The sequence below is a fragment of the Acanthaster planci genome, linkage group LG13 (genome assembly GCF_054643075.1).
Source record: "Acanthaster planci isolate LZ-2023a linkage group LG13, COTS_SCS, whole genome shotgun sequence".
Classification (NCBI taxonomy): Eukaryota; Metazoa; Echinodermata; class Asteroidea; order Valvatida; family Acanthasteridae; genus Acanthaster; species Acanthaster planci.
The window spans coordinates 15,594,538-15,615,644 of NC_141789.1; the positions used below are offsets into that span (position 1 = coordinate 15,594,538).

A 21,107-nucleotide genomic window follows, 5' to 3' on the forward strand; every position below is an offset into this window, starting at 1 on the left:
GTTCCCTCAGTGGCAGAAGAGAAACTGATTAACCAGGATATAATATGCCAGGTGTGTCTCTTCACAACCCAGCTGAGGCCAGCCATCACAGATCTCTAATTGCGACCTCCCTCAAATTCAATATGGGATTTCATTTGCGAAGGCCTGTCTGCAGCAACACAGATGGCACTGTCTCCTTAATGAGCATGTCATCTTCTTTCAATCAAGAAAAGAATGGAATCTACTCAATCTAGCCGGCCAATCATGTACCTCAGAGTGTCCTGTGTCGTCACAGTGTCTGCAGCAGTCCGCTTTGAGCGTAACAAAAGAGGACGTGTTTTTTTGGTACTCACTGCATAGGCGTGCCATGAGGTGCGCAAGTATATGCTCGTTTGACATGGAGCACACTGAGTACGCGTAACTAATTTATTCTGGCATGTATGGTCTTTGCGTACACACAGAACGTGTGAAAGAACGCTCGTACCCACCTGTCTTTCTTTCGGCGATAGGGGGTGCACTTCAGCTCGGGGCGGATACTGTGATGCAGTGGGCATGTTCTGTCACCAAAAAGACATCATTTTGCTCAGGTGCTTCAATAAAGTACCCAATGAAATTCCAAGTGAAAGGAATTTATAATTCCAGCAAGCTTCTGACAATATCAAAGTTGATATGACAGGAAAGCTGCTGCTTTTGATAGAAGTGGTAATGATCAGTTAATATGTCTCACAACTGGAGGCAAAAAGCAGCGAGCTGTGGAGCCTCAGGCACCCTGCCTCTGCAAAATTCTTGCCTGAGGAGTTTAGGTGGAAAGCAAAATCAGCTGTTGCCTGTTTGTTGAAAATCTCCCTTCAAGAGCAATCAAGTTGCTCTTAATGTTTTGCCCTGATGATCAAGAGGCAACATCTCTTCATCCTAGGGTTGGACGGGGACATGCCAGTCAAAACAAGAAGAATCAATGCAGAGGGTTTCCAATCCATAATCCTGTTTCTCAGGGGGAATCTTTACATGAAAATTCCAGAAGATAGGGCTCTGAGTCTGGCCAAGGTGATGACTTTAATCAACTTATGGTGCCTTTAACCAGTGGGGATGATGGATTATGACTTTGGAACCCAAGGAGCCTTGGAGAATGTCTAGGATGTTTCATGTCTCATGACACTCCCTCAGAGTTATTGAATCCCAAAGGACACTCGTTTCTGTGAATGTTTCCATGCATGGACTTCTCAGGTTTTCAACCTCACTGGACAATGACATTTACATTAATCCAAGTAAAATATACCAAAAAAAACAAAGCTTGATCTTAAATTCCCTGCAGGCGATTTCTCGGAGGCGATTAACTGTCAATGAGACATGTAAATGACGCTTCAACTTGCCACTTGCAGAGTTTAGTCCAGGGCAGTGACTTTCTCTTCAGCCCTTCAAATTGCCTCAGCGTCTAAAACTTGAAAATGTATGAACACGTCAATTTCTGAGGAAGACTGATTATTTGAATGGATGAACAATTATTTCTGCCATCACTGTTCATTTTCTTCCTGCATCTAACCCTCAGAATGAAAATGTTTGAGTGTACATGTAACAACACAATGAAGAGAACTCCTTTTATTCTTTTATTTTCATCCATGGCTCATTTGTAGTCAAGTCTCTGTGTGTATTATGGGTTGTTATTCTAACTAAAGCTCTCCAGTTGAAATGTTTGAAGAGCTGCTGACATTCTAGAGTTGGAATCACTCTTGACCACTTCTGAGTGACAGGCTCTCAATCTCCTGAAGAAATATGCAACAGTTCAAAATTGTTAACAAGTTGCTGAGAATTCAGAACCTGTTACTTTTGCTGGTGGGGCTTGATTCTACACTCTGTAATGTGGATGCTAGCTGAAGTGCTGTAAAAAGCAAAACTGTGGGGAACAACCAACTATAGACGAATCAGTGAATCAAGTTATTAAAAAGAAGGAATTTCGTGAGTGAAACCTCCCAAGGCTAGAGCATCCAGAGACAGAAAATGGATCCGAAGAAAGAATTTAGTTAAAAAGGAAGAGGACGATAAAAAGATGTGAACTTGAGGTCTGTTGAATGTTTAGAACTGCCAAGGATCCTGAATGTATCTCCTGTTTGACACAGGACTCCCTTGAGAGAAGATGCACAGGGAAGGAAATAAAAGAAATGTCTGTTCTAGGCACAGAGGAAAACCTCAGAAACAGGATGTAAACAACTCACAAAGTCAAGTAGGACTTGAAAAACCTGATGCAGGATGCACTGAGTGAGATTTGGACTGGGTTCAGCAATCAAAGGTAAGGAGAGGATGGCTGAGTTTTAAGCTGATGTCCTTAACACGGCAGATTTGGATTTGAGAAGTTAGTGATGACAAGACAAGCATGATTAGGGAACCAAGAAAAAAGATCATGTCAGCATTGGGAAAAGTCCTTTCAGCTGTCCCCTTGGCACTAATTAGGATGGGGCCCTTCTCGCAAAGATGATTATGCCCTGGATGATGCCACTACGATATGGAGAAAAGATTGAGAGCAGGGCATCTCTAAGGAGGCCTCAAGTACATGGATGACATTTGGAAAAAGGCTTAACCCAACGAGAGAGACATGACGCTGCATGTTAAACACTGAGTAGAAGAGACTGGAGCAGATGGTAATTGAGAAGATCTTGGAGAGGGAGTATTAAGAAGACAGGATCTTTATCTAGTATTTGAGAAGATGGGAATTGGCCTGGGAGTAGAAGGATTTTTATGGCTCACTTTTAGATTGAATGTTCCTTTTTTTTCTTTTTCTTTTTCTTTTTTTAGTTCCTGGACCAAGAATAATCTCTGCCGATGAAAGGCAATATCCATTAAATCTTTGATAGCCCCTAGAGAATATTTCAAAATGAGAAAACACAACCTCTTTTGGGGGAAAGTGATTAGGTAAGAGCTCAATGGATTTTTTCAGTATTTCTTGAAGTTAAGGATGAGTGAGATTTCAAGGCCTTGAAAGATGTCACCAGTACTGAATAGAAATATCCAGAACATTTTCCAACCGCAAAGAATGAATGCGGCATGCACAATGTAATTATTGCTCTGCTGGAAATATCATATGCACTATAGAATCATGATGAACGAAACCAAAAATGCTCTATAACCAGGCTAAAAGGTTTCAGGAATTTTAAGAAATGCGACACCGAACAGCAGAGTAATGCAATATACATGTACGTGCACTTGTGCCGGCAGAAAACGACATTGTGATCAATTATACTGTCGGACTGTGTGTGAAGATGACTCGGATGATTGCAGGAATTGAAGAGTTCGGGGAGACACACCTGTCTTTTATCGCAACGTCACGGTCGGCTGATGTTAATAACAGCTCAAAGAAATTAATTCAAAATGGAATGAACTTGAGCAAGGGTTCAAGCTGTCGAGTACATTTGTATAGCTGTCACTGTGATGCTGAAATTGAAAAAAAAAAAAAGAGAAAGAGGGACTTGAGAAGCAATTATCAGTGGAGGACAAACTGCAGATTGGTCAAGAATGGTGTATAAAGTACAGAAGTACTGTAGATGATGGGTTGTTTTACAATGTTCTCCAGTTTGAACCCATAAAATCAAAGGGGAAACAATGCCGATTGCACATCTGATACACATCATTCAAGGAAACACATGACAGATTTTCCTTGACTCACTTTTCTATGCATCTTTATAATCTTCTTCAATGTACAAAACTAGGGTACATTTATTTAAAGGGCACTTTTAAAAACATCACAAACTGTCCAAACTCTTCCAGAGGTGTGAGGGCGCTGTTGCTGTGATGTAAATCAGGGGAGGCACTGTTCAGCTTGTATATATGTGTACACTGTATTCAGGTTCAAATTTTGACCTGGCCAGTTGCTACACATATTTACACAACATTATACAACAGTAAATTGCCTAAGAAAAGGAAATTTACGATCGCAAAATATAAAAATTCTAGCATTTTTTGGCATGCAAATCAATGCAACATTGAGGCTCAGTGCCTTAGATGACGTCACAGTTTTGCTCATGAATATGCACAAATGCATCAGTGTAAAACTAAAACGGCCCAAAATACAGATTAAAATGGCAACACAAAAATGGAAAACAAGGATAACTGAAACACAAAGATGAAGTAAATTAATTTGATTACACGGTCCTTTTAGTATTGATTCCTTAAAAATGGCTGTCCATATACATAAAGTTTTGGCAGCATATCTTTCTACTGCACTTGAAAGAACTTTCATACAGTCATCTGAAGACAGATTCTGCCTCATCAAAGGTGAATAAATCAAGTTAGGTTTCTTGACTGATATGACTCAGTGGTAAAAGATAACGTACGAAACTAAACAATCTACGTATTAATTTACAAAAAATCGTCAAAACACAACATTGAAATTTGTAAAACAAGACAATCAATTGAAAAAGCAAAGAAGTTCTTCAAGAAAAACCTCATTTGATCACTTGAGGTTGTAACAGTCATCTCATAATTTCTTCCTTTCTGCTCTGGTAATTTTAGCAGGCGTGTATATGTACACATTATTTTCCCCCAGTCATAAGTCAACCATAAAAATTCATACGCACAACCTTGGAAAGCTGGGATTTCCTATAAATAGTTAACGGTACATGCTTCACCTGTGGAACTGCCGCTCCAGTGACAACATTGATTTTTTCCTCAGAATTTGAAATTTGCTGCAGTCTCCTCAGACTACAGCAAAGGATTTAGGGTAGATTGAGCCAGCAAGAATCAGTTCCAAAGGTCTGATCTCAGTCAATGCTGCCATAGCATATGAAAGCATTGTATAAGGTACAAAACAACCCACGGAAGGACAAGACTGGGACTTTCAGAACGGACATGTTGAGAACGGGTATAAATAATTCATGAGATTGACATTCTGGGGATGAAAGCCAGTAAGTGGTTGGGGATTATGACTGCTGCAAACCTGTATGTCCCACTCTCTGGAAAGCTATACAGACCTTCTGCCTTAATGACAAAGTCAATCCGCTAAAATTATAGGTAGAAGACAGTACTCAGACAGCACAGCTGTAGCATCCATTGATATTCCAAATATAGTTTTCGCTTGACTTGAAAGGGGAAAACTCACACTCCCAAGGGATTTATCAGCCTGAAAAAAAAATGACAAAGTGGCAGCACTAAACCCCCACTGAAGCATAAAAAACTGTCACGTAATAATACATACTTGAGGTTAAGTTTCTACTTTAAAGGTTACATGTACATGTTTTTAAAACATGTTTACACCAAAATTAAATGGTTGGACACTAACATCTGAAACCACACCAGTAAGTCTGTACACCAAAAGTCAAAGAGCTGTTGCTTACAGATTTGGTTTTTTAATGCATGCAAGAAAAGACGATTTCTGACAAGCACTTACAAGAAACGACATGCAAGCAATGTCCACCTTGTTTTCAGAGCTCTAAAACGTGGGTCTCAATCACAGTCTTAATGTTACTAAGTTTCAATCTATCTCATTGCAGATGGCCACATGGTCATTTACTTGTGATACATGTACCTTGATCATAATCAAGGCTTAGGTGAAGCTACACATTGAAAAGGCTAACCCCGACACTCAGTGTGCAATAAACATAAATGAGATCTTCAGATCAACCTCTTGAAGTGCTTTCAACCTCTTTAACTCAATAAACTCTGCCATCAGTAGAACAGGATTCCAGTAATTCAGGGACTGATTTCCCTTGGGAAGGAGGATTTGCAACACTAAAAAGAATGCAGCCAAGCTGATCGGTAGGTCAGAGCAAATGCATACTGTTGATTTCTATCTATCAAATCCATGATGATTTGACTTCCAGTGTAAGATTAACCATTAATTCCAGTCCAAGACTACCAAATGTGCATTTGCAGTCATGGGGCACAGGAATTATTTAAAGCTTAACGACAAAGACAAAGACTCTGGGGTATCAATCACTAACATAAAAAAAGGCTGAATGTATGCTGAGATTTTAGACACAAAAAGCCTCATACATGAACATGTACAATGTAGGTGTTCACATATTCCTGGTTTACAACATATGCCAAATGTGACATTTTTTGCCTGTCAAAGTCTTTAATTTCTCGTCTTTTACATTCTTAATGCTTTCCTTCCACATATCACTCTCCTGTATAGTTACAAGCCACAGACGTGTTACTTAGCAACCAATGCATTCTGCTCCAGGGCAAAGATGTGACAAAAGTAAAAAACACACCATGAAAAATATTGTATGAACCTGTCTAGTTGAATGCAGGCACATGCACGTATGAAAGTATCTGCATGTTATTAATGCCTTCTTGCGAAGATGCTTGAGGGCGTACTGTGCAACTAACTGATCGATCTTTTCTTTTAGGGTCGGTAGTCTTTCCTCAGTCAGTAATCCAAGACAATGTCACCTTCAGCAAAAATACTTGTCATTCATCATTTGGTGTTCTTTGGAGGATGTCATGTCCAAGGGCTTACATTATAATTTGGGATGGATATCCCTGGTTGCTATGGGTATGATATGGAAATGATCCACAATCACTGCAGAAGACAGGACAATTAAGTTACTCTAAGGTGTTGGGTTCTCCAATCTCCATCAAAAGAGGGCAGCATACCAGCTTCCTTCAAAGTCACAAAGCCTGTCCTGCTCCCATGGCAAGACTGAGCCAACTGATTTTGACAGTTTTGACACTTTGTGGAAGTTATCGGTAGCCACTTTTATTAGCTTAAGTTTAATCAAAAGAGTTGAAGCATAAAATGTGACAAATGGATTAAACATCAATTTAACCAGCCCACAAGACAAATGCCCAATACTGAATGTTACTAATTCCATGCATCCTGAAGTTATATGTGTTTCCTAAAACTCTATTTCTTACACTTAATTCTAGGGAGAACCAACTCATCAATGAATTTTCCAGGAAGTGTGTCATAACTTCTAAGAAACCAATTATCAGGATTAAGCTCCTACACTGGTTCAGCAACTTAAAAAGAAAATGAGCCACGGTGGGAAAACACATTTTTAACAGCTGAAGGAAAGGGGCTCCATCTTTGAAAAGAACCCGGGGGGTATAGCCGCTGGCTCCCTACACCTGGCTTTATATGAATATACATGTACATGTACGGCCCCATCACATGTGAAAAGTACACACTGAAGGGGAAGGATTGCGAGGACCGTTATATTGTCATTTCCACAGATCTAGGGGAACTTCTAAATGATCCAGGTATCAATAACGTTAGTCAGAATTAAATGCAGAATTTCCACGCTGCAAAGACTTTTTACAGTGTTTTTCAGTTTGAAATGACACACAGGAGAAGGTGAAAAAAAGAGGAAATCTTCTGGTTGTGCAGATGCAAAGATTTCCCTGAAGTTACATCCGTATGAGTCTGCTGACTGCAAGGCATTGTTCATATTTTGCTAAAAGAAGGGTGATCTATGGGAACTGTAGGTTATACCTTCGCTAATCTACATCTGTCGTTTTTCATTACTGACATGCGTGATCCCCTGTGGGCCAATCATCCACAGCATCCAGTCTGTCTTAATCAACATTGACAACTTCTCGGGCTCAGTAAGACAGAAAGTTGCATAGCGCCCTCTAGTGGCTGTACCTCCCAAACACAGCCATCCATGTGTAGAAGACTCGTGCTTACATGTTTTATAATGAAATGGGAATATTCAATCATTCTAACTTAATGTACAAAGAAAAATGCCCTGGTAAATAACACAGGTTTCAAAATTCTTTAAATCCACAGTGGGGGAAATATCTTGGCAGTGTGCCAATCATTTTGTAGCAAATTGACATACATGAACTGACAAGTGTATTCTGAAGTACATAACCAATTTTGTTGACTGACTTGTGAATGTATGATGTGGCAGACAGCAAAATTAAAACTGATGACCCTCATTTGTTTGATATTGTAGCAAGTGGCTTTTCATCAGGGTCAAATAAATCATTGGATTCATGACATCAGAATCCACAATTATTATTTTTATAATAGCTTATCTGTTTGGTTACAACACAATGTACTACTAAATTTTTCATCAGGACTAAATACCCTGACAAGGAGCCACAAGCCAGCATAGAGCTCATCCACATGTTTAGTATGCTCAATTTAACATTCTGCTTTGCACCGTTATATTTCTGCTAGTTATACTTTGACCATTTCAAGAAACAAATTCTAACATCTCAGTTTCCACTGAAATCATGACCCCTCCAAAATACCTTCAGAAAATGACAATGTCCCATTTACAACCAAATCGTGTAATGGTCAACAAATGAAAACAAATGTACCTCTTCCTTTGCTGACAATGAGAGACTCATGTACAACTCGAATGTGACCACATGGAAATTAAATTCATTGTCACATCTACAATTTCACATAATCACATGACAATGATGGAAACAATAGACCTAAAAAATTGATTACTCTCCAACGTCTAAGCTCTGAAAACTGTGTCAAATTATTAATCCTTAATCAGGGGGTTATGACAGTCTTTACTCCTGAAAAATAATTACATGTACTTGTGTCACTGGAGAACTGTGCCCAACCCCAACATCTGTCGTCCACTGTCAATATTTAAACAGAAACCTAATACATTATTGTTGTCACGTTCTTGCTTGTCTACCTGAATAGGCTGTTCAATGTGGCCCCACAGAGCAAAATTCCCCAGCACACAATTGTGATTGTGAGCTCTCACGAAAGTGTTTTCCAATGAAGACAGGATAAAGTTTACAGTCCTTCTCTTCCCACAGATTGGGAAGAGAAGGAAAATATTTGTTCACAAAGCTAAAATCCTACGGAATCAACACTTTAAACAGAACAAAATGATTTGGTAGCCATTGGCTCCCAATGGGTGAAAAATCTAGGTGCCAGCACTTTTATGAAGTTAAGTAATCAATTGGCCCCTAAAGGGGAAAAAAAATTTCACCAGCAAAAAAGGCAGCAATAACCTTTGGCAGTAAAACGTATGTACAATTAGTACATGTAATAATAAACATGGTAAGTTCAAGTTGATAACTTACTTACTTGTTGTCAGTGTGTCTTTTCTTGGGTGAGACTTGTACTAGTACTAATCGCCACATGCACTGAATATTCATGAACGTACGTACACACACGGTCCTTTTATAAAGCTTACAGTGTGCGCTGTACATGTACTGTACATGTATCACGATCACATGCACGATCTACATGGGCTGGGTACGAGTCAGTGTTTGTTGCATGGCGCTGTATATATGGACACCAGGGCTATTTTCTACACCATGGCTTGGACTCCATTGTTTGCTGCGGCGTAAATGAAGCTCAAAATAGAATTCATTCTGGAATTAAAGGGTGTCGCTGTGATACACAGTGTATCAGAAATAGTGCAGACAGGGTGTCCTGCGACACACTGAAACCACAGGTCTCGTGATGTCCATGGCTGAAACCCCTTAGCGAGGACCCTGATTACCTCAGTGGATTGACCTCATGAATAATTATAAAACAGCGCATATACACTGTATGTATGATACGTTCATTGTACATATACATCTGCTTGGGTCAAGATAATCATTACATCACCAGATTGACCTCATGAATAATAATTACAAAACTGTTGCCACGCCCGTATAGTATATGATATTCACGTTGTGTGGTGTGTATGTTTAGGGCCGGGTCATGATTCCAAGGTATGGATGGACGATGTAAACACAGAGTATTTACACCATTAATGATGTGATTTGCACCGTCATTTATACCTTCACAGAATGAATTTTGAGTACACAATCATTGCTTTATGATTTTTATGCATAATCAAAATTGTTCAGGTAAATTTTTGTATGTATCTTAGGTCGCAAATGGTGACTGTATTGTGAAAACATGATTGCATTGGTAAAAATGTGGTGGCATTTATGACTGATTTAGGCACTATTTGAAGCGTTGTAAGGAAGTGTTATAGATAACTGGTTCCTAGCCGAGTTTTGCTGAAACCACTGCAGATGCAGGAAAGTTGATCCACCGGGTATTTCAGGATCATTCCAGCAAGCACTTGGTTGGCTGGACCATGACACAATGGCTTAAACATTTGCACAAACACATTTTCCAAAGTTCAGATGGCATTTCCATACTGCATAACAATGTCAAGTTGAAGCATTCAATGCTTTGCAACAACTTGTTCAAGTTGACTTGTAGTGGCATTTAGACAAAGTCAGTTGAATTCTCACTTCCCACATGCGGCACTTTGATACAATCAACCAAATGTAATATTACCTGTTAGGGTGAGAGAGACAAGGGCCGTTTTCCAGTACTCAACTTGGGCTCCGTCTCAGGCTTCAACTGTTTTGTTTTACTACCTGACTTTGAAGCTGTAAGCGCAGTAATTAGTCTAATAGTGCCACAAAACTTCAAATAAGATGCAAGAGAGCAAAAACTTACAGTAATCCAATTTGATTTAAACGCTTCAGGCCTACAATCGGGGATTGGTTTCGGGGTCGAAGCCTGAGACGGAGCCCAAGTTGAGTATTGGAAAACGGCCCAGGTTCAATAGGTTATTTACACCTTCAGAATTTCAGGAGGTGGTAACTCCCACAACGAAATAGAAAGTAGCATAGATTTGAGCAGAGTCAGTTCTAAGAAATGAGTGGATGATAATGACTAAACAATAAATAAAGAAATAATAAGGTTAAACATGGATATGAAACTACAAAGAATTGCCAGAACATAAACAAAATGAATTCCGTCAAACTACAATGACGGCAGCAGCTTGTAATGACGGAGAGTAATTACAACAACAAACTGTGACCACCGTAGTGACGTCAATTGCTGCTTGACATGGGCATCCATGCTTGACTGAGGTAAGCTACCACTAGATGTGAGCTCACGTTAAATTGAAAAGAAAAGCTAGAGCATACATAAAAGAGACACAACTCAGATTATGGAGCTTTCCAAAATACAGCAATCTTTTACGAGTGTCTACTTTTGTTATTTTACTCAGAATTTTTATGGAGGGGAAGTACGGTAGTAAGACATTGAAGCAAACACTGCAAAGAGATAGTGTTGGAGACTCCAATGGAATGTGCTGATTGAATTCTAGATCACAGACATGATGGAATCAAGATGAAGGTTGGAGCATCATTGTAAATTGGCAACTTGAGTGGTCGGAATGAAAAGGAATCCCTGCTAACTTTCAAGAATGCTCACCCTAACTCTCTGGGCAGGGTGGAAAATTAAATTGAAAGTGTGAGGATTTAGCCCATTTAGGCCCATGTCCATGTACTTGATCCTGTTTCCTAAAGCAAGGAGTCACATCTGCAAGGACCAATCACAGTGCAGACCTGTTGATAAGGTTCAGTTCTTACTCCACTCCTCAACCAACCACAGGAAAATGGAGAGAAGCTGAATTAGCTTCATATTCATGCTTCATGCTCTCATAACCAGTGTACGTCAAAGCTGAATGAGCAGAGATGTCGGAACAGCCGCACTGCTGTCATTTGCACAACTGTTTCCCCTGTGACTTTCTGAATGCATGTGCATGCTCTTTCAAGATTAAAGGGTGTGAGGAAGGGATCAGTAGTGTCTCCAAGATGTACAGAAGATGGGGGATTCGCGTGCCATACAATCATGTTGAAAAAAAATCATGATTACTTCTTGGGACTGGCCGCTGTAAAACAGGAAACTCTGGTGAGATACATTGTATGAACTACAAAAGTGCTTTTGTGTTTCTCCATCAAACTATCCTGGTCATCTTCAGGGAAATTAATGGTACTGTACATGTACGTGGATAGTTGGCGATGACAGTGTATTTGGACTTGATTATGATACGGCATTTTCCGGTGGGAAAAAAGAGCAAGAAGGTGATCCTGGTGTGAATGTAAAAATGCATCTTGCTCAAAGCAACAGGACTAACGTAAACCTGAACCTCATATAGTCGTTTATCATCCAATATTTGGAGGATTCAGGAGACTGTTAAGGATATTAAAGTCTTCATAGACCACTCTCAATTTTGCCAACGACATGTAAGGGCAGCTAAAGTTTGCAGAAATATCTCCCATTGGTTGGTTTTCAATTTTTCCTCTGATTCGTTCAAAATGGACATTTGTCCCAATAATTTTTAACTAAGGTTGTATTTTCATTTAGTATTTACATATGATTATTTGGAGTTCTGGGATTTTTAGCACTTTGTGAATTATACACTTCTGTACTGATGGCCCCCCACAGTTGTAGCCGCTACTTGCTGGAAAAACACGACAGTGACATCAAAAGAGCAGACCTACATGTACACAGGAAAATGTGGATTTTAGTGTAAATAGAAGAGATCAGCACCTGAGCGATTTTGTTGAAGTTGCCATTCCACAGTAAAGTGCTACATGTTGGTGACATGATCAACAATGCTCACAAGACCTTGGCCCTCCTGCTGTTTACATCTACATGTACCTGGCATTGAAAGCACAACACAAATCTCCAACAGTACAAACAGTGGCCCACTGCAGACCCAGAAAAATATGCAACTTCTCACAAATTGGATAACAGACCAGCAAATATTTGAATGTCAAAACTTCAATCCAATTCTGCATACCGGTGCCATACAAATGCGCACACAAATTAGAGTTAAGGGCGGTGTCCGATAACTCTGAATGGTAATCAATCAGAAACCCATGTCCACTTTGCGGCAGTCCTCAAATTTGTCTCAGCATTTCTGGATTTATCGTGGTATACTCCACCAGTAATCCAATAAACATCCAATATATATTTATCTGCCACTCTAATTTCAACGCGGACCTCTCAAACCTAACTGCCCACAGAATTTTATGGCACTCCCGGGGAGAATGATTGTAGCTGACAAGCTCCGTCCAACATAATAACTGGACAAGTTATGAAATTACATTCTAGGGAAACTGATTGCACTGAGATTATGCTATCTATCAGACCGACATCCAGGACCACATGACATGAGAAAGCTGCTTGGTTGTTGAGCAAAAAATAGCCAACGATGGAGATCGATAAAGTTCCTATCCTCTTAAGACAGATTTAAATAGTTTGCCCCATTTCTTAAAGACCTACTTTTTAGATTGTGGAAAATATGGAATTACAAAATTACACAGAGGTACATGTACAAGTAAAGTTGGCATGGGGTAAATTTCTTGATTATACTTCTATTGTAATGTCAGCACTGAAGGGTTTGCCAAATGAGGACTGTCCAGAAAACTGATTGTTTTGGTGAGCTGTTTAAGAACAGATTATTTTCTCAACTTGTGAACCACTTCCACCTCAGACGAATCTATAGATTATGAATAGCACACAGTAATCAACATTTCCTGAACTTAAAAATTCTCTGATTTTCCTGGAGTTCTCCCTGGTGAATATTCAAAATCTCAGGATAATTATTTCTTTCCTTCCTGGGAAAGTGCCACCACAGCAAATCGTCCGGTAGATACATGTATGCGGTTTGGGCACGAGACCAAAATGTGACAGCTGACCACATTCTGTTTTGGGTGAAATTCAAATACCAGACTTTCCCTAATTTGACATAATTTCCTTGAATTCTCTGACTGGACAAAGGGGAATCCTTGTCTAGTCTAGGTAAATACATCTACATGTTAGGTCTAGTCCTACCTCAAAAAGTAATACTCAGTTCCAACAAAGATCAGATAAAAGAATACCAAAATGAACCAAGTTTACACAAAATGACTCACCATGGCGGAAAACTGTCAACATCTTCCCAAAATGGTTGAGTTGGGAAGGCTTATTCACATGTGTAAGGTACATGTAATAGGACTACAGTCCTCAATGACAGTCTGGTCTATAATGGCTCATCAGCTAACCAGACTATCTCTTAACACCGGTATATTCATTAGCTTCTTCAATTAGGCGTACCCAGGCACGAATTGGTCATAATAAAATCATTAGACTCTACTTTAATGACAACTGGGCAAGCTCAGCAATATTCGTCAGACAACTTTCACATTAATGTTGCAGAGGAAATGTCAGACTATTGCTTTCAGTTGTGAGGACATGTATATGCAGGCCTCGGTGGACATTAATTTTTCAAACAAGCAAATGAATGGAGGGGGGATTTCACTGACAATTTATCAAAATCATTCATATTTCACGCTAAAACTTCCATTACTTGACAGAATCCATGGACAAATGATGGCCATCTGTCAACAGATGTATTCTTGGGTGTTCATTCCAACGACAAAAAACACATTGTGTATCATCAACCGTGAAAATAATTTCACTAATATAGAACACTTTACACTGGATAGTTATCAAGCGACATAAAATGTGAACAAAAAACCTAAAAAAATGAGAGACACAGTTTAAAAGAAAAGGAGAAATTTCAAAATATTTTCCCTCAAACATCCTGCTGAATTTTTCATTTCAATAAGAGTAACATTACAGCCCTTAAAAATATTTAAGACATTATATTGTTTCTATATACAAACACTAAGAAAAGTCCAATTTTCTTGCAGATAGCTTATGCTTTTGACAAACACTGAAATGTCAAAAGCTCCAGATGAAATATCAGGATCTGTACATGTACATGTAACTCCTTAGAACAAATGTGATTTTCTCAGGTTAACTTGACACACTGCAGAGCATCACACTGTTACAATGTTAGTATATTTAACGTCAACACTATTTGCCTAAAATACCAATAATTCCACCTGAACAAGTGTTCCTCATGAAGGAATCCATCTACTCAGAGCAAACAGCGCTGTGGTCGGGAGGATAAAGTGAGAGTAATGGTAGATTGATGGATGTTGTGAATTCAAGCTGCAGAATCGAATCCTATCCAGGCAACCTTGCATGTGTTTCTTCATCAGGGATCACTGCTTCAATGTTGTTATCTTGGTTGACAATAATGCTCCATCCTGTCACAGAGTAGTGACTGGGACAAAACTGATGCAATCGATACTGACAATGCTGCAAGGGCTTGAGATTATGGAGACACTGATCGCCAAAAGTCAGACACAGTCTCTTGGTCCTTGAACGGGCACTACTGTGAGAATTAGGTAGGAACTCTACCTGAAAGTACTACTAGCCTTGTCAAAACCTGCTAGGTACATGTATATGACCAACATAAACAGGTGGAATTGCACCAGGCAATCCAACATTCATCAGTTGTTACTTTAAGTTCCATTAATGGATTGAAATTTGTGGCTTATTAAAATCCTAATCCTGGACCTCATAAAATACGCCCAGACTAACCAGAGGCTTCCTCCATTCCCAATCATTCCCTGGCTTTCCAATGAATAATAAATCACACTTAAGTGCTAACACTTGGAGAGGCTGTTTGGTAACGAGGGGGGTGGGGGGATTGTTACTGAGGCCAGACTGCATCAACTCCTCAAGAATCACTTTTACAAACGGCTGGGGGAATGCTTCAGTTGACTGAATCTCATGAACACAAATTAAAAATTAAAGTTGGATTGAAATTGAAAAGAAGGGTACGGCAGGGAATTCTGAAAGGGGAGAAGACCTAGGCAAGTGTAACATGTACTTTACAGGCACCACAGCCAGACAAATGAATCTCCTATGTGCTCATCTAAAATTTAACTACAGGTGTAAATTTCAGCCCTCTAAAAAGATTCTTCACACTTAGTGAATAACCTCTAAAAGTTTCGCTACTTTGACGTCAGCCACAGGAGGTACATGTATATAGAGTACTGAAGTGTAACGTCATTTAGAACCAGTAAATGCCATACAAACGAATGGAGAATGCGCGAGTTGGTTCATGAGCTGGTTCTCACACTAATGACTTTTACACACAAGATTGTGCGTGTGATGTAATCACTTCAGTACTCTGTAAGGACAGTGAAGAGAAATAGCCTGTGCGACGAGATATGGGAGAGATTTCCTATGACAGATACACTCCTAAAATCAACAGCACAAATGCATGGATTTTGATTCCTTTCTGCTGAAATTTTAGTGGGGGATACCATGACTGGGCTTGTTACCTTGTTCTTTGAGCCAACAGGCTGTGGACACTTTGTATAAACTATATGACACAAGCAGAGAAAAGTGTCCATTTTGTGTTTTTTTAATGACAAACTGAATGCTCAGAGGCAAGTTATGAAGAAGCAGTACAGACCAAAGTTAGTTTTGGGGATGACACTTGGAGGAACAAATGACATGTTTTGTAAATTTCCAATGTTTTTGAAACAAATGTAAACATGAATGAATCTGTGTACAAACGATTGAAATGATTCAAAGCTCTGTTTCTCTTTTTTTTTAAGAAACGGGAATAGTACAAGTAGAATATCAAACAATTACTCAACTAATGTTGTTGGCTGAAAGTCAGTCATGTGACAATGATGAATGGAGATCTCATGGTCATCGGAAGACACAACTTCACTAAAGGCAGTTACAAACATTCTGATTAATCAATCAAGTAAAGTCAACCGCAAGATCAGTGAGACATCCACTGCCCAATTAACCAATATTGGCCTTCACAGACATCCAGCTTTGTGTCATGAAACACTACATTACTGGGGAAAGTAATTGGATTAGTGACCAGCTGTAATGTAGTTATGTGGCAATGTTTTCTAAGTTCTGGTTATAAGGAACAAACAATTTGTTTGGAAGACCACTCCTCACAAAAGCCCCTGAATGAAAACTTTCCATAAAAAAGGATGGCTCATGAGCTGCTGCCAAATACAAATTACTTCCATTGAACCTACTCAAAAAAGAAACAACAAAAAATCCCACTGACACAGAGACGATTACTTCAATTATATGGACTATTTCTTACTTGTACTTTTTCTTCTTTCAGATTTTCTCATGCACAGTTACAAAACAAAATTGCGGACATTTCAATTCAGCAACCATTTCTACCATCAAAATAAGCTTTCCCACAACTATTCACTCACTTTGATGACCTTGCTGGAACATACGGCGGCGAATTCCAAGGAGAACATCTTGCACTGTCCTACGCCGATTTACCTTTCCACTGAGAAAATCTTGCATCGACTTGCCTCGACTATTCACCCTCCTACCAGAGGCAGATGAGACCATACTCTGCATATTGGGATGGTGGTGGGTCACAGACAGCAGCGGAATGTATCCAACTTTGCTCTCAACCAAGGTAGTTTGTAGAAAGTCACTTCAATCTAAGCATACAGCCAATATTCAGAACATCTACCTAACTTTGCCCTCAATCAAGGTAGTTTGTAGAAAGTCACTTCAATCTAAGCATACAGCCGATATTCAGAACATCTACTCAACTTTGCTCTCAATCAAGGTAGTTTGTAGAAAATCACTTCAATCTAAGCATACAGCCGATATTCAGAACATCTACTCAACTTTGCTCTCAAGGTTGTTTGTAGAAATGTCCAGTCAATTTCTCCACACAGATGATGTTCATAATGTCTACCCAACTTTGTCCTCAATCAAGGTAGTTTGTAGAAATGTCCAGTCAATTGCAGCAGCGAGCTGATGTTCAGTACATACTTGATAGACTGGGCCAGCTAACTCGTCTCTTTAGAGTTTTTTTTAGAAAAAGTTGGTAAGTTCAGTTCAACGTGGGGTTGGTCCACACAGTAAACACCTATAAACCCAGTGCCAGCAATCTTGTGATGTTTGGTTTGATTTCAAACACAAGTCTAGAGTGATGGAACAAAGTCACAGAGTAAAAAAGGGTGTTTGGGGTGTTCCAACAATTTGGGCAAATTTTCTGGCATTCAGTGAAGTCCCCGTTATCATGCAAGGTCATTTACAACAAGAAAAACACAGAAATGGACTATTGTATTTTGCAAAGTACAAGTGTTTTGTGCTACCAGAGGGAAACCCACTCTTCTGCAGCATGGAACATGCAGTGACCCATGCAAGTTCTTTATGCAACAAAGCAGCCGAGAACTTGAATGGCTTGAACAGTAGCCAATATGTGCGGACAACCGTAGTCCAAAAAAACACACACTTTCATGGGTCTGGGCCATACTTTGCACAAGACTGAAACTTAAAGGCAATGTATAGGATTTGCAAGATCTCAAAAATGCGAGTGTTGAATTATCTTTAAATATCTTACTATAAAATAAGTGCATAATAGTGTCAGACAATCTATAAAATCTTACCACCAGGAATGCTGTCATTTTCGAGAAAAAAGAAATTGTATGTTATTCAGCACGATCTTTGAAAAATACAATTCGTTCAAATACCGCAAGCGTTAACAGACACCAAGAAATGTGTGTGGAGCAATGAGTAACATAAGAAACTGCCAACATGCCTTTGGTAAGCCTAAACTCATTGTTAACTTCAAGGAACCAGGAAATAAAAATATTTTTATAAATTTTACTAAAAACCCTTGAAATTGCATCTGTGAGTTTCAATTAACCTCATTTTGAATTTTTGTTTTGCAATTTTAACCCATTTTGATGCTTTTTGGGGTTTTTATGCCAATGCAATTTGCATATTCATGACAGAACTATAATGTCATCCAAGGCACTGAATCTCACTGTTGCACTGATTTGTGCACAGAAACTTTGTAGATTTTTTTAACCACTGCTGTGTAAGTATATGGCAATAATCCAGCAAAAATCCTTTCAGCAAAGATAGATAGCAAATGTGGGATTCACAATTTGAACATGAAAACTTGCAACCTGAACCACGTCTTCTTAGATTTACAACAAAGCAAAAGCGCCCTCACTTGGCCAGAAATGCTTGGTCAATTATTAATATTTGAAAAAGTGCACCATTCAGTTCATGTATCTCCAAAAAGATGTCAAACAGCCTTCATACATGGAAGAAGAGTACAGAGATACACAAAAAGTGATTCTAAGAAAAGTTCATTTCTTGGTTCCTTTAAGAAATAGATATATAACCATACTTGTACATGTAACTAACAGTCTAAAGGAGACCTTGGACTGGTTCAATATTAAAGTTTATGATGGGCATTGCCAGAGTGGATTTCTTTTTACAAACAGATGTAAGTGTGGAGAGTGAATGATGGTTGGATGTCGCAATGTAATATACGTGTAGACTGCGTCCACTAGGCTCATGCACATGTACATGTATGTGGTCATGCAGTGACTTTGGTGATTGAAATGACTTGCAGGTGTGAAGGCAGACTAGTGATCATGGGAATCTATAAAGCCTGACATGTTGCAACTGAAATCGAATTTTTAAATTTTACAATTCAAGCTTACAAGTAACCTCACTGAAGCTGAATTACACACGTAATTACAATCCATAAAAATACACCCTGCATGTACATGTACATCTCAGAAATTATTCAAAGTTGACGTTTCCCAGAAAAAAGTCTCATTTCAATCCTGACCCCACTTTATCAAAATACCACAGAGAGAAGGAGTCCCTTAGAATATTGGATCCAAGAGTAAGAGGATCATCTGTCCCTCTACCAACTGACGAGACCAGAGCAACAAATGCTATACTATATAGAACAACCCCTCCTTGCTCTAATTAACCCAGATACTTGTATAATAGGGCACCTTCACTGCCCACCGCCTCTCCCCTGACACCTCCACCCCCTTAATGAAGCCACTTCAATCATCTTGACAATTGAGAAGCATCAGAGTTTCCCACTGTGGTATTGAGACCTGACGAGAGAGGTTAGAACTGGTAGGTCCTTCAATGTGCCTATAAATATATTCCAACCATGCAAGCTACAGCAGACGCCACGCGGCATGTACATGTACTTTGTTCATTCTCAAAGACAAAAAGGCTGGCTAGTATGATTTACAATCATTCTTGTGTCAAAACACCATACACGTACTTGGGTCATTCTATAAACGCTGAGTCCATGTTACTCCTGACCTATGTTATTGGACATGGAAATATCTTAGAAATTAGTTTTAGATTTTTCTTATTTGGCAAAGTAAAGCATGTTTCTAAACTTACAAAATCATGTCATATGTGACAGGGACGCAACAAAATCAAGAAGTTACAGAATGATCCACTTGTTCAACTCCCTATTCCTTTGTGATTTTTCTTAGTTTGTTTTTCAAGTAAATGTCCAAACGTTGGATAAACACTTGAATATTACAAACTAAACCTAGGGTGTACCCATACATTACTCTTCAATCATTGGATTCCTGGTCCATCTGTAGAAATTTTCTGAAATATTCCTGACATCTAAATTGTTGCATGATCTAATGTTGCCACGGTAACTTATTAAATACTGGTCTTCTGCATTGCTGGTCGGATTGAATTGTAGAAAAACAAGAAATATAAAATCTTGCTTTGCGTAACCAAGGGCATATATTCTTTCTAATGCCACATTACAAATTTTTTTTTTAAGTCGGTAGTTCTCAATAATGATCTAATATTTAATATCTGGACAAAGAAAAAACATTGTAATGCAGACATATTGATAGGACAGCAAAGATGTAATGGGGACACTCAAATTTCACATGGCCCAATTACTCAATACAAACAACAAATTTTCCACAAATTAGAAACAAACGTTTGAAGTTTGTACAATCAACCTTGATCTATTTTCCCTGATACAAAAATGAATATATGTAAATACAAATAAACAAGGTATTACTTGGCAAAAGCTGACTTAAGCTTTGAGTTAAGAATTCAAGGAGGTACGGACAACCCTGATGTCAGTGATTACCTGGGGCTGGGTGGTTGTAGGTATCTCCGCTCAAAGCATATGTCATGCTAATACGATCACATCAGGAGATCAGTCAAGCTTACACAGATTGGCTATCCTTACCATTGATTGCCGATAAACAATGGACAGCTCATGGTCACAGATTCTGGGGGAAAAACTGTACCAGGGTTGGGGCCTATGGGTTAAACAACCTCTCCAAGATAACATCTACATGAATAGTATTGTAAGGTACAACTAAGTTTACATTTAGGATGGAACCGAAAAACTCTTTTGATTCAGAAATTTCACATGTCGGCACAAAATGCACTTCCCGATAGTCTAGGATTCTTATAAACAGTAGTAACATGTTAACAACATGGCCAGAAGTTACTGAATAGATAAGTCAAGAGTATGTGACTGGATCCCATTTTCTTAGTTATTTTGTTCTAGACTACATTCCATGTACCGTTGAATGAGCAAACTGAGCCCTTTACTTTGATAAAAACGGACATTACGTGGGTGAAAATGTGAATCGTTCCAATTAATTCATACTGTCCAAGATTCTTTTAAAGGCTTTTTAAAAACTTATGTGACTTCAACCACATTTTTTAAATTGCGTCTTTCATTTCT

At 38.9% G+C, this 21,107-nt stretch overlaps 1 protein-coding gene across 5 annotated transcripts in view; it reads right to left on the minus strand.

Moving 5' to 3' along the window:
- LOC110973958 (Kv channel-interacting protein 4-like) overlaps positions 1-21,107 on the minus strand; it is a 119,527-nt gene that overhangs the window by 48,306 nt on the left and 50,114 nt on the right. The window contains exon 1 of one of the 5 annotated variants that reach the window (XM_087145233.1): positions 16,795-17,594. The exons of 3 other annotated variants lie outside the window; for them this stretch is intronic. In XM_087145233.1, coding sequence (XP_087001359.1) covers positions 16,795-16,948 — 154 coding nt within the window. In that variant the 5' untranslated portion in view covers positions 16,949-17,594. Of the gene's footprint in view, positions 1-13,614; positions 13,718-16,794; positions 17,595-21,107 lie in introns of those variants that run through there. One more of the 5 variants, XM_087145237.1, reaches the window with a different exon arrangement.